Source organism: Lactuca virosa, chromosome 8 (genome assembly GCF_052849685.1).
Source record: "Lactuca virosa cultivar CGN04683 chromosome 8, Lactuca_virosa_CGN04683_v6, whole genome shotgun sequence".
Lineage (NCBI taxonomy): Eukaryota > Viridiplantae > Streptophyta > Magnoliopsida > Asterales > Asteraceae > Lactuca > Lactuca virosa.
Window position 1 is genome coordinate 92341857 of NC_136433.1, and position 14108 is coordinate 92355964.

General features: G+C 35.9%; 2 protein-coding genes across 4 annotated transcripts; both read right to left on the reverse strand.

Annotated features, from left to right (window-relative positions):
* Nucleotides 1-1910: 1910 nt before the first annotated feature.
* PEX6 (peroxin 6) lies at nt 1911-6686 on the reverse strand. Its single transcript, XM_079067282.1, has 15 exons — nt 6205-6686; nt 5206-5811; nt 4745-5130; nt 4454-4637; nt 4187-4369; nt 3888-4103; nt 3728-3799; nt 3558-3644; nt 3327-3449; nt 3132-3242; nt 2970-3008; nt 2782-2903; nt 2560-2704; nt 2231-2311; nt 1911-2068 (listed from the first exon to the last, which is right to left on the reverse strand). The coding sequence occupies exons 1-15, from the start codon at nt 6493-6495 to the stop codon at nt 1970-1972; spliced, it is 2745 nt and encodes a 914-aa protein (XP_078923408.1). The 5' UTR covers nt 6496-6686; the 3' UTR covers nt 1911-1969.
* A 1307-nt stretch (nt 6687-7993) lies between these two features.
* LOC145129617 (catalytics) lies at nt 7994-14049 on the reverse strand. Of its 3 annotated transcripts, none has more exons than XM_079064387.1 (15): nt 13653-14049; nt 12790-12862; nt 12654-12675; nt 12283-12361; nt 12032-12064; nt 11746-11894; nt 11101-11257; nt 10774-11014; nt 10305-10546; nt 9520-9783; nt 9340-9450; nt 9037-9261; nt 8748-8951; nt 8489-8665; nt 7994-8351 (listed from the first exon to the last, which is right to left on the reverse strand). In XM_079064387.1, exons 1-15 carry the CDS (start codon nt 13983-13985, stop codon nt 8157-8159), a joined length of 2505 nt encoding a protein of 834 aa, XP_078920513.1. In that variant the 5' UTR covers nt 13986-14049; the 3' UTR covers nt 7994-8156. The 3 variants fall into 3 exon arrangements, with proteins under 3 accessions (XP_078920513.1, XP_078920515.1, XP_078920514.1); XM_079064389.1 differs by lacking the exon at nt 13653-14049 and adding an exon at nt 13386-13626 and having other exon boundaries at nt 12654-12665; XM_079064388.1 differs by lacking the exon at nt 13653-14049 and adding an exon at nt 13386-13626.
* Between the last annotated feature and the right edge of the window lie 59 nt (nt 14050-14108).

Genomic DNA, 14108 nt, shown 5'->3' on the forward strand with positions numbered 1-14108 from the left:
GCTTTAGTGATAAATGGCGATTTTGGATCAAGGAGTGTCTCTCATCTGCCAGAGCCTCAGTTCTAATAAATTTTTCGGCCATTAAGGAATTTCCTATTACGAAAGGTGTCCGTCAAGGTGATCCCCTCTCGCCTTTTTGTTCATTATTTCCATGGAGGGTCTCAATGTTGCATAAATATCTGCTTGTCATAAATCTCTTTTTCATGGTATTCAATCTTCAAATGGTGGTCCTCTGCTGTCTCATCTCTTTTACGCTGACGATGCCCTTTTTTTGGGTAATTGGTCAAGTTCCAACTTTGCAAATTTAGCCCGTATTTTAAGGTGTTTTCATGCAACTTCCGGTCTAAAAGTTAACTTTCATAAGTCAAATGTTTTTGGTGTTGGCGTTTCGGATAACGAGGTTTTGAATTGTGCTCAGATTCTCGGTTGTGATGTGGGATCCCTTCCTTTCAAGTATTTAGGGGTTCCGGTTGGAGCTAACATGGCTCTTAGGAGAAATTGGATGCCTGTTATTGAGAGGGTTCACAATCGCCTTTCTTCTTGGAAGGCAAAGACTCTTTCTTTTGGGGGGAGATTAACTCTCGTGAAGTCGGTTCTTGGGAGTCTTCCTTTGTATTTCTTTTCCCTGTTTAAAGCCCCAAGTTCGATTATTGATCTTTTAGATAAGTTTAGAAGACGGTTTTTTGGGGGAGGCAGTGATGAGAAAAACAAGATAAACTAGGTTGCTAGGAAAGCCATTTTAGGTGACAAAGAAAAATGAGGCTTGGGAGTTGGTTCTTGTGCTCCTTAAACTGGGCACTCCTTATCAAATGGATTTGGCGATATAAGGTCGATCATAATTCCTTATGGAGACGGGTCATTTGTGGAATCCATAACCTTGACAGGAAACTGGTGAAGTCAATGGCAAAAAAAATCATTCCCCGGTGTTTGGTACAATATTTCGAGGGTCATTCAAGAGTACATGTATTGATTTTAACTCTCCTTTTGATATTAATGTCAATTCCGATGTAGGCACTCTCTTTTGGCATGACAATTGGATTGGAAAAAATAATCTCGCTCATTATATGTGTTGGACAAGAAATTTTTTTGCCTTGTTTCGGAGATATTGGGTATTGACTCGATTAATTGGGCTTGGAAAAGAGCTCCGAGTATTCAATTCAAGATTGTTGAGTTAATCGCTTCAAAAAATTGTTTGGAGTCTACAGTTGTTTCTTACGGAAGTGATATTTGGAGATCGAATCTCTCTTCAGATGGGGAATTTTATGTGAGTGATCTTCATAGTCTAATTGACTTGAGACTCACTATTTCGATGAATAACTCCACTGTTTGGATCAAATTGGTTCCTTTAAAAGTCATATGTTTCACGTGGAGTGCTTGCTTGGATCGCATTCCCTCTGTGATGACACTTTCTCATAGAGGTGTTAGAGTTTCAATTACTTCTTGTTGTAGCTGTAATTGATGAAACGGAGCGCGTTTTCCTTGGTTGCACTTTTGCTCCCGAGACTTTGAACAAGATCTTTAAGTGGTGCAATATTTCCTTTAATCTTGCTTCATTGATGGATCGGTTGGTTAACTTTGCTGCTCATTGGGGAAACTACCTAAAAAAGTGAAAGCTTTTCCTTGCCATCATTTACGGTTATTTATGGGGTGTTTGGCAAGCTCGGAATGACAAGAATTTCAATAAAACGTGTATCTCTTCTTTGAAATTGACGGATAATATCATCATCATGGTGTTTAGTTGGGTAAAACATATAAATTGTATTTGGTCTGATTGGTGTGTTTATCCTTTCAACATTTTGTAATTTTTTTTTGTTTTCTCTTTGCCTTGCCTTTTGCCTTTGCCTTTTTAGGCAGTGGTTTTTAATATAATTCCACCATTTCCAAAAAAAAAAAAAAAAAAAAAAAAAAACTTTACAAAAAGCTTTAATGCAATAATATACATACATAATTTTAAAATAGACTTGGACTTCTATTTTGAAGAGGTACCGGTTCCTTGAAATTGATCTCTGAGTAACTCATATTTTCTGAGCTCGGCTAGAGAAAGTGAGGGAGAGAGCTCTACTAACACCTGCAAAATTCAGAAGAATCGGATTACTAATCTAATATTGGTTTTTAACTTAACATGTTGATTTTTGTATTCACATTATACATTAGTTATTTACGAAATTAAAAAACAAAAAAGCTATGTTGGGTCAACCCAACCCAAATCTTTTGACATTGATAAACATACCATCACAAAATCTTCATATTCAACAACCACAGAATCGACTTCATCCTTCATGGAAGCTGTGTCTGCATCAGCGTCTAAAACCTACAATTAAGAAGACAGTTTTTTTTTTTTTTAATTAATGGGTTATGCACTTAATCTAGACAGCTATACATGACTGTTTCTTTTTCAGTTAATATAGACAATATGACTTAACAAGAACTTCACTTAATGTTTTTACACATGAATCTTTTACATATTTGCGCTTCTTATCTTAGCTATTTATTGTACAAAAAAGCAGTTGAAAGTTCAAAGTCTGGATATAAATAAGGGAATAAGGTAAGAAATCTGACCTTGCGCCTTGCAGCATGGAACCAAGCATCTGCACACAAGGCATACATATCTGCACCAGTAAAATTTGGGGGACATTTCTTTGCTATTTCATAAAGAGACACGTCTTCATGCAACTTAAATTTCCTGGTCAGTGCTTTTAGAACCCTAAAAATTTTAGGATTCAGTGTGGAAATCTTTATGAGATTCAGATTGTTTAAAAGAAATATAAGCAAGCAAGCAACCTCTCCCGATAAGATGGGTCTGAATTGACTCCAACATAAAGTAGCTTATCAAAACGACCAGGCCTTAAAAGTGCTGCATCTATAAGATCTGGTCTATTGCTTGCTCCAATTATGAATAAGTCCTAAAATATTAAAATTTGATAAATCATGATGAAGAAAACAGGTACTATGAACTATTAGCAGCATACTTGGGATGAATCATTCAGGCCATCGATCTCTGCAAGCATCTGATAACACAAAACCAAAATAAGCATCAACAGTTGAAGAGATAACTTGACTGAAAGTCCCATGTTGATGGCAAGAGAAAAGGGTTCCATGCCTATAAAATTATAATGAAAGTAAGAATTCACCTGAGAAACTACACGATCCATAACTCCACCAGAATCACCGGAAGCACCTCTGGCTGGAGCAAGAGAATCGAGTTCATCAAAGAAGATCACACATGGACGGGCTGCTCGAGCCTGCATTCCATTCTCATGAGTCATGATTTATTTATTTATTTATCTATTTACCAACTAGACGTATTATTGGATAGAAGAATTTACCTTCTGAAATATGTCGCGTACATTTTTCTCTGACTCTCCAATGTACATGTTGATTAATTCGGGCCCTTTGACACTTAAGAAATTAAGAGAACATTCGGTTGCAACAGCTTTGGCCAGCAACGTCTGTGAAAAAAAGATTATTATTATTATTATTATAAATTTTTAATATTTATTTATAGGACATAGACAGGCATAATTCACAAAATAAATGATGATAAAACATTAACATACTTTCCCTGTACCAGGAGGACCGTAGAGAAGAACACCAGAGCGCTTACGCAGACCAGATGAAAACAAATCTTTATGCAGAAGAGGGAGCTGTAAATGCATTACGAATAAGCCACAACTTATGCCAAAGCTTACAATAAGCAACTGGAATTCAAGATTCCATTCCTACGTACCTGAACTGTATCAAGTATAGATTTTTTCACATCTTCCAGCCCACCAACATCCTCCCACTTAACATTAGGGACCTACACACACACACACACACAAACAACTCAAACTTAGTACCCTGTAGAATAGATGCCATGCCACCAACCATTTTTTTATTTTACACACCTTGGGAGTCCCCAAAGCCGATGCATTCCTTTTCTTTGACCGCTCCAAAGCTTTGACCATGAATTCTTTGCTGTCACCCAACTTCTCAAAGCTACTGCCATTAATACTAAGAGGAATCAAACTTGAACTAGCATCAGCAACTAAAGCCCTAATATCCCTTGGCATGAAACCGGATGTCTGTCCAACCAAATCTTTTACAACATCCTCTGTACAAGTCTGCAAGGACCATACATCATTCATTAGATTTTAAGATAAATATATGTATACAGTAAAATATTCTTATTCTTATTCTTACTTACATCTGGAACCAATTCAGGGATAAGGTGAAGTGACTGGGATAGCATTTCCACTCTCTGGTCTTCGGTCAAACCTCCCATTTTCATTTCATGGCTGAAACAACGCCTAATTGTAGGTGGCAACCCTTCAGAGTTATCAGCAGCTGCAACTAGCAGCACAGGATGGGTATTAATCGTGTTCATATGCTGCATAATGACAGTAAAACAGTGAGCAACCAATGGATAATTGACATATTTTTATGGCAGAAATCATCATCTCAAAACATCAACCTCTGCTTCTTCTTCTTCTTCTTCATCTTCATAATCATCATCTTGTCTAGATGGCTCAGTGAATTCCCTGATGACAGATGCAACTTCAGAATTCATACCAACTTGATCATTTTGTGAACCATCATTAGAGCTCAAATTGCTGAAAGCATCAAAATGGCGCAGCAGAAGAATAGTTGGTGCATATCTGCAATAACACAAACACAGTCATACACATATTATCAGGAATTAATTATTACTATGAAACACATAACAAGAAAGTAGATCATTTCACATCATAATGGTTGTAAATACCTACGAGCTGCACTGAAAGCTTGAGCCAACATGGAAGAAGCCTTCCTCTCTGAAGATGCAAGTAAATCATGACAACTATACTCGACCACATGCAGCCCAAGTTGAGAAGCAACATTCTTCACAACAGTCCTCTTCCCACATCCAGGTAAACCAAACAAAAGAACAGCAACCCTGAATTTTGATGAAAGTGCTGATGGGCATAAAGTTGGTGTGATAATAGAGGCCAGGGTCTTTACTGTGTCTTGATGTAAAGGTGCAAAACCTCTTGAACCAGAAAGTAAAAGATCCGGAGGAAGAGCAGATGGAGTACTTGCTGCAAGCACAAGGGCAGTTTGGGCACGATTGATTCTAAGAATCGGTTCATTTGAAGGTTCCATTGCAACCACCTAAGGACATGAGCCAGATTATTTGATATGTGGTACTGTGTAAAGATGTTGGAAAACACAGAAAAAATGGAATACCTTAAAGTATAAATTGGTATCATTTTGTTTCTTTTGGCTACAAGGAATGCATATGGCTGATTTGCAGTTCCAATTGATGCAGATACTGAAAACATCACCTCTGGCAAGACATCTATCAATGGAAAAGTACTCGTTTAAGGCCAGATCGATCTTTTCCTGACGATTTTCAGTTTCAATGGATGAAGTTCCTACAAGAGAACCAATGGTACCACATTCTGGTATCTTTACAAAAGATACCCTCAAATGTGAGGCATATCTTGGTGATTTTGTCAAAGGCTCGATATCTAGGTTAACAGAGAAGTCCTCATTCGGTTCATTTTCTTGTTTAGTTTCAAATAAAGAAGCCAATTTTGTTTCTCCATGGTGAAGAAGCAGTCTCAAGCATGAGGTATGCAAACCAAGATTAAACGCTAAAAGAGGAGAGACATAGGCAACTTCTGTAGCTAATGGTACATGATTAATTGTAGGGAAACTACATGAAGGAAATGCAAGCATTGCATATGAGAGTGATTCGTTGTGAGATGTGATATCATGAACACTGGGAGGATCAAGAGCCACAACTTGACTGATTCTTTGTATCTGGGAATCCACATTTTTAACAATTACCTAAATTTAAAACACAGAACAAAAAAGTGAATAGGAGAATCATGACTACAAAAAATTTCTTAAGAAATTATAATTAAAAGTTGCACTAAAAGAACAAGTTCAAAACCTAAACATCTGATGAAGGACTTTGAACCTTGTACAAACTAATTGGTATGCAGGCAACTAAAGCTGAATTCTAACTCAATTTATGGCTCTGATATCTCTAACTGCTAGACTTATAACAAAACACAAACTTATCTCTTAAAGATCATGGTGCATCTGCTGAAAAACAGCCAATAATGATCCTTATGAAACCATTGGAGATTTAAAATCATGAAATCATCATCTTTTTCTTCGATCTTGTTTCACACTTTCAAAGGTTCAGAAGAATGAATAAGAGAATGATTAAATTACCAGTGAACCCGAGGTAATCAGTAGCCTTTTGAGAAGCGATGTAGAAAGCCCAATCAAGGCAGCATCGTCGAGAGAAGCCACCTTCTTGCCTAATTTGTCCTCAGACAATCTAAGAATACCCGCACGCAACTGCAACATAGTCGGTGCATCGCCATCGCCGTCGCCGAGGGAGTATTTGTTAACCGAAGCACCGTCAATTCCATTTATTTTTTCTTTATGGGATGAATTGAACACGGAATTGAGAAGTGATTTTGTAGAAGAAAGCACGAGAGGCTTCCTTCTCCCCACCATTTAAGCTCTGTGAGAACCTAGCAACTACAGAACACCAATTGAACTGTAGTGAGGAAACAAACACAGAAAATCATCTATAAACAAGGGTTATTGCGCAAGTCAAGAAAATCCATAAGGAGGACGTTGACGCCATAACTGAATAATTTCAACGTCATCAACAGTCAGGGGGCGCATTTAGCTGGATATGGGGGGAGAGGCCCCCAACGCTTTGCCATGGACGAGCGTATATTAGTGGAAATTGGGCTTATAAAAAGAGGCCCTCTTTTTTCGTCTTCAACTCCATTCCAAAAATGCAACAACTAAATTTCGAATGCATACGTGCACGGTGCGGTGTGGTGCGGTTTAAAGCCAAAACCGCAAACCGCACCGCACATGCGGTTTGAGTTATTTAGAAACCGCACCGCGAACATTCAAAACCGCATTATGCGGTGCGGTTTGGTGCGAGCGGTTTATGCGGTTTGAGTAATTATTTACTTTAAATTTAATGGCAATACTATCATTGTCGTCACTAACGGCTCACTAAGTGGTCATTAAGAAATTTGGTGTTCATAAAATTGTGGTCATTAACTACTTATGAATTTATATAAGTTAAGAAAACATAGTGACCATAAAATAATGGTCACTGAATGTTAGTTGAAAATGAATTTGAGACAAAAAATATGGTCATTCCATTAAATTTTGCATTAAATTTTGGATTAATTAATATTACATTTCAAAATCTTAAGATAGTGTCACTAATTTAGGACCTGTCAAATTATTTTCGAATATATATATATATATATATATATATATATATATATATATATATATATATATATATATATATATATATATAATCATTAATTGATTTTATCAATGCGGTGCGGTTTAAACCGCAATTTTGTAATCGTAAACCGCAAACCGCACCGCATAATGCGGTTTAACAAAAATACAAACCACAAACCGCACCGCGAGTGTTTTAAACCGCGTTATGCGGTGCGGTTTGGTGCGGTGCGGGCGGTTTATGCGGTTTATTGCACACCCCTATGCATAATAGTTTTATATATTTTTGTAATATATGATTCTAATTTACTAATTAGATTGTTATGCTGTAAAAAGGTTATGTGCTTTTTTAAAATTAATTGTTCACTTGATTTTGTTTAATCTATAAATTCTGTGAATTGTTTATATGATCTTGTTCGATTATGTAAGCTTTATGAATAGTTTGAATCTTAAAAGTCTTTGAATAAGTAGGTTGTGTTTATGAATATATATGATCTTTGAAACTTTAATTTTAAATTAGATAAAGTATTCTAATGGTTTGTGAATCATTTTAATTTTGAAAGTCTTTGAATTAGTAAGTTATCTGAAATTTGAAATTTTTTAGAATTATTATGTTATGTTTATTTTGAACTCCGATTTTATTCGTTTAATGCTCAAAACATACAAAACTATATTCAAAACCTTTGGCGATCAAATATAAAAACATAAACATTTGATTATACAGAAAACACAGAAATTGGCGATCAAGTATTTAAGATATCAATAAAATCTATCACTGTTGGTTCCTACTAAGCCATAATAACATAACACATATCTTATCAACACTGTAGTAGCATTATACACAAACCTTTTATTGACCTCTATAAATACACAAACATTACTGATTAGTGATTACACACCTAAGCTTTCCCTGACAAAAGTAAAGCTCCAAGTGATTTGGGATCCATAACAGGAGCTTTACATGCAAAATCCCGACAAACAAGAGCCACCACATTTTCTGCTACAGCATTGCTCTTTGCCATTGCAGAAATATTCGGGTTCTTCTCCTCCCAAAATCCCATCTCTTCTTCATCACTCGGATCTATATGTATCACCTAGTATAACAAAAAAAAGAAGCAATTAAATAGTCACATCTTTTGCAATGCCTATGCAACCCAACACAGTACAACCTGTTCTGTCATGTCTTGTCATACAGGGCCTAAAAGTTAAAAGTCAAAAGACTTTGACTTACGGTTTTGTTAGGATCATAAGATGCATGAGCTGAGACAAGCATGTGTTCCATCTGAGGAGATGCTTTCTTCCCCACCAAGACAACTTGTTTCTTTGAAGGAACCACAAGCATATCAGCAGCACAACACATTAATGGAACAGCCACCGGGGCTTCCTTCAATCTCTTCTCAAAAACCGCCTGCAATTCACATTCACAACCAAATATTAAAAAAAAAAATGTAATTTTTACATGAATTCGAGTCAAAGTAAGAAAATCAAACCAAAAGATGTTCAGCATTTTGCTTATAACGATCGGATCTTTCCCCAGTGAACATGGACGCGAGCCTCACGAGATTTATTGCTGAAACAGAGTTTCCGGAAGGTTCTGCCCCATCATGGTCTTCCTTCACACGGAGAAGAACCGAATCATCTTCTCCTGTGGTGTTAAAATAACCACCTCCAGTTTTGTCAAGGAACACCTCATCCTAAAAACCAGAAAAAGAAAAGAAGTTAAAATTTGGTTCGTAAAGTAGAGAAATATGTAATAATGGAGTTCACGAGATGGAATACTTGTGTTTCTTGAAGTTCAACTGCCCAGGATAACCATGAAATCTCACCACCATACTCATACACATCTAACAACCCTGAAATCAAAAATGCATAATCATCCAAGAATCCTGGAGCTTTTGAAGGTCCTTTCCTGAAACTGTGTTGCAGCCTTCTAGATTGGGGGTTGTAAAGATTTTCCTTTATGAACTCCAAAGATCTTTTTGCAACCTCCATGTACTCCTGTGGCTGAATTTACAAAAATAATTAATTTAAAACATGAAAATGAGTAAACTTTTTCATCTTTATTTCAAGATTCAATCTTACATCAGTTCCAGCAACAGGAAAGTTGAATTTTGTTACATCAGGTTCGTTCTTGAGGATCTTGGATGCTCTAGCAAACGATGAAACTACAAGCCCATTCCAAGATACAATGACCTGTGGATTTGGTCTGTTAAGCGCAAATGACAAGAATACCCTTGCAATAAATATATAAAAGAAACTGACCTTGTCATCAAGATGGGGTCGAGGGCGTTTTGATCTTGCATCAAAAAGTTTTTTACGACTTGCACCGAGAATTTGGTGATAATTCTCCAGTGGAATACCATATTTTGATGCGATTGTGTCTGCATTGTTTCTTTCAATGAGTACATTTTTCCCTTTGAATTCCTTGTCTGGATCACTCCTTGAAGAAAGATCACAGTTTCCTGATTTCTTGATGTAGTAATGCTCCTTAAAAAGACTCGCATGCTCGCCAACTATGTCATCAACCTTAACAACCATCAAATACAGAGTTAAATGCAAGAAATAGCAACATGATCCCATTGATTTGTTTATTTTTGCATCCTACTTCCAATTTTTCCTATTACAGGATTCTACTTTGAATTTTTTTTTCCAATTATAGCAACGTTGTCCAAAAATACAAAGTAATTTTTATACTTTGGCAGATCTTTTAAAGTACAATTGTCCTAATAAGAAAGGAAATTGAAAACACAATGCTATAACTGCGTAGATTTTCAAAGTACAATGCAATAGCCAATAATAAGAAAATAATTAGTTTTACAATGCTATAATAGAAACAACTGAAAATAAGATGTTATAATACACAAAAAACTGAAAATATGTTGTTACTTCTTGCATTTAGCCCTATAGTACGTACTATGCAAGGGTGTCAACTCAAGATGAAAGCCAAAATGGAACGTTGCTAAATATTTTGTATGAAAAACCACTGTGTTGCATAAATGCACATTTAACCCTTATGTAAACATATCAATAAACATGTAGCTACATACCTCATTGTTACTCCACACGTAAAAAGCGCCTTCTTTTTTCTTAGTAGAGTTTTCAGATTCAGCACTATCAGCATCCTCAGCAGAAAAGATTTCACCATTGGGTCCAATCATGTCTCTCCTCAAATAATCAAGAATATCACGTGCAACACAAGAGTAGAACACATCTTTCGTGATAGAGAAAACATCAAGATACACATTGGCAAGTTGACCTTGATCATACAACATCTTCTCAAAATGTGGAACTGCCAACAATTTATCATAAACCCAAGTGTTAAATGCAAGAAACAACAGCATACTTTCATTCATATCTTCCTATTACAGCATTTACTTTGAAAAATCTACCCAGTTATAAGTTTAGATAGAAAGCTATTTTCATTGCTATTAATAGGATAAAATTTTCAAAGTATAAGGTCTTAATAAGAAAATTTACAAATGAAAGTACATTGTTATTTCTTGCATTTATACTAACCATGCCAGCATTCATCTACACTGTAACGATGAAAGCCACCACCAACATGATCATGGACACCACCTCTTGCCATGCATTGCAAGCTAAATGACACCATTTTCAGATGTTGTTCAGCTTCACTTGTTTTTCCTAAATCCCACAATTTCTTTGACTCATATATCATTGCTTGAGGCTCGGATGGCCGGGGAAACTTGGGGGCAGAACCAAATCCACCATATTTTGGATCATAACTTTCAGCAAGCTATTACAATTTACATACATAAAAACAAAAAGAAAATTAAAACACATAAAACCCAATGAAAAAAGAAAGCAGGATTAGTTGTTTACAGATTTTGTGCAATCGCGTAATGCACTCTGGGCAAGTCCTTCAGACAATTTGTCAGACAATGCAGTAGCAGATAATGCTTCTGACAATTGTTCGATAGCAAATGTACCACTTTTAACAAGCACTTCTCTTTTACTCTCCCAAGCCTCTTCCACTTTCCTGCAACACCAATAAACACGCTATAAAGGGATTGTTTCTTTGTGACTTGACTTAGTGGGCTAAATGGGTTATGCACTTAATGCCTTGATGCATTAAGACATCTACCCTTTACCTATTTGTCCTTTTATCCTCCCAACTCTTCTCATGTTAAAATTAATTAAAACAAATTGGTTGGAATGCAAGGGTAGAATGGTCATTTAGTCTCATCCACATTGATTATTCAGTCTAGAAAAGAAACAGACTTTATGTATGCGACACTTTATCTATACATACATCATTACTTGTTCAACCACTTTATCCGTACAGAACTTAAAAGAAAGAAACAGCCCTTGTTGCTTTTCTTTTTTTAGGATAAATGATGTTTAAACATTATTTGAGAAAATGGTAGCATGATTTCGAGTTCAAGCGTAGTCCCTTTGACCAAAAAAGTCAAAACCACCTAGCTTCTTCTAGAAAGATTGAATAGACAGCTAAAACATGGTACAAACCTGAGTATGGTTTTGAAACCTGGCCTTCCATATTTGTCATCAGGAGGGAAGTAAGTTCCACCCATCAAAGGCTTCAAATCAGGAGAAAGAAAGACACTTAATGGCCACCCTCCACTACCATATAGAGCTTGGACATAGGTCATGTACACCTGAAAAGTATCAAGTCTCAACAAAAGTAAGGGGATGTTTCTTTCTTAATAAACTTTGAATGTTATGGATAATTCTTTTTGGCATTTTCCTGATACTGTTTGCACTTCCATAATAAATTCATAGGAAACTCCTTTACCTTATCTACATCCGGGCGTTCTTCACGATCCACCTATTTGGAAGCAAAAGTAAAATTCAGAATTCCAATCGAAAATAAGAGTCGAGTCTAAAAACTATAGTCCACACCATGTCCATGGTTTAATTTGAATATGATCTTTTCAAGGTTATGCCCTCATATGTACTTGTGACTTACTGATTTAGGGCTAACATTAATGTAAAAGTCTTAGAAAAAAAAATGGCATATAAATCAAGAACCATAAATTAACTCACTTTGATACTAATAAACCCGTCGTTAAGTAATTTAGCAACCCCATCATCTTCGAAAGATTCTACCTCCATTACATGACACCTGAACAAATCATCACATAAATTATCACCCATCTTATTCCCTGTAACTTTCTAAAAATACAAAGAAATACATTCTTTTTATAATTAGTAATAAATAAACACGATCTTATTTTCATTTTAAGATTAGAATAGGCACTTTCTTCGCAATCTATTCAAACTTACTGTTTGAATTCAATTTCCATGTACATATTTTTTCTTTTAATCTCCAAAACTATTCTAATATCTTTTGCATTGAATCTTATAATCAAAAGGTTACAACAATTTAACAGATTATTGGAGGGCAAAAGACTCACCAGTGGCAGGTACTGTATCCAACTTCCAAGAAATAACAATACATGGCCAAATTTATCAAAACCATCATATGTTAGTTTCAATAATTACCTAAATATTAAATATGGGAAAAAGGATACTAAACAAAATAAAACATACTTGATAAGAAAATTGGCACATCCCTTTGTCGAGCTTGTTCAAAGGCCTCCTCACCCCATGGATACCAATTAACCTTTTAAAATAAAAATGAAATCATTTTGAAACCCTATACTTTGAGTTTCTTAAATTTTGACGAATCCCAGAAATAATATAACACAAAATGCAATATTGAAAGTAACTCGTGATGAACACTACTGTTACAGAGATGTAAAAAACAAAACTTTTTCACAACAAAATATTGAAGATTTCTTGAATTCAAACAAGATCCTGATAAGATCATAGAGCAATAACACAATATTCCAAGAACCTATAAAAAGCTGCAGCTATTTTACACCCAAATATGTAAAAATTTCTCGAATCCGGTGAATCATGGCACAAATAGGGAACAAAATTCAAAATACGTGAACTTTCTTGAACTGATCTTTCACTAATATATCGGGGCAAAAGAAGACAGTATGGATTAAAAATAGTGTTATGATGAGACTGCTGACATGATGTTACGGTTGTAAAGGGGGTCTTATATTTTTCAGGCATGGCGAGATTGTTGGAATATGATTTCATCAAATCATGTAACAATAACCCAATATCACACGTACCCATCAATCAAATAGCATTCATTTAAGCATTTTATGCCCAAATATGTAAACAGTTCTTGGACTCCAACAAAATCCCAATAAATCATGGCACACTGATCAAAAGTGCCCAAGAATGTAAACTGCAGTCAACAAAGAGAAACTTTCTGAATACGTAAACTTTCTTGAATTCAAACTAGGTCCAAGTAAGATGATGGGCAAACGAATACAATATCCAAACAACCCATTAATGGAAACCAGCAGAAATTAAATAAGCCAAAATAGGCATACAGGGTTATGAGCATGTTGAAGAAGATAAGGACTGTGTTCTGAAGCAAGACGATTGGTGTGCTTGTTTTGATGAGAAGTTGAGGTTGTAAAGGTCTGATCTTTTCCAGCCATGGCAAAGACTCTGATTGGTGGATTAAGAGCAGATGATAAGAGAAAAATAGGACGAAACTTGAGTGGCGAATTAGGGCGAAAATGGGATAATTTTGAAGAAGAAAACAGCAGCCTACTGAACATAGAATTGGAAGGATTAGGGGAGTTGGTGGCGTAACAGGAATTTATTGAATTAGTTGTACGAGAGAGTGCCGAAGGTACAAGAAGGTTTCTTGTTGCCATTTGGGACTTTGAGAAGTGGGTTTGGTTTGGAGTTTTGTTTGGGTGTCAATGAAACCCAATGCCACGTGAAGCCAAACGCCCAAACCCAACTTTGTGCGGCTTTAAAATTGTGACGATCCTTGA

What these genes read in the sequence shown, in the direction of transcription:
- PEX6 (XM_079067282.1), bottom strand. Translation starts at nt 6,495, where the DNA reads ATGGTGGGGAGAAGGAAGCCTCTCGTGCTTTCTTCTACAAAATCACTT. An exon ending in TACGCGACATATTTCAGAAG is followed by an intron (nt 3,243 to 3,326) that starts GTAAATTCTTCT and finishes AATGGAATGCAG; the next exon opens with GCTCGAGCAGCCCGTCCATG. An exon ending in GACCCATCTTATCGGGAGAG is followed by an intron (nt 2,705 to 2,781) that starts GTTGCTTGCTTG and finishes TAAAATTTTTAG; the next exon opens with GGTTCTAAAAGCACTGACCA.
- LOC145129617 (XM_079064387.1), bottom strand. Translation starts at nt 13,985, where the DNA reads ATGGCAACAAGAAACCTTCTTGTACCTTCGGCACTCTCTCGTACAACT. An exon ending in ACGGGTTTATTAGTATCAAA is followed by an intron (nt 12,065 to 12,282) that starts GTGAGTTAATTT and finishes GCTTCCAAATAG; the next exon opens with GTGGATCGTGAAGAACGCCC. An exon ending in ACGTGTGGAGTAACAATGAG is followed by an intron (nt 9,784 to 10,304) that starts GTATGTAGCTAC and finishes ATGGTTGTTAAG; the next exon opens with GTTGATGACATAGTTGGCGA.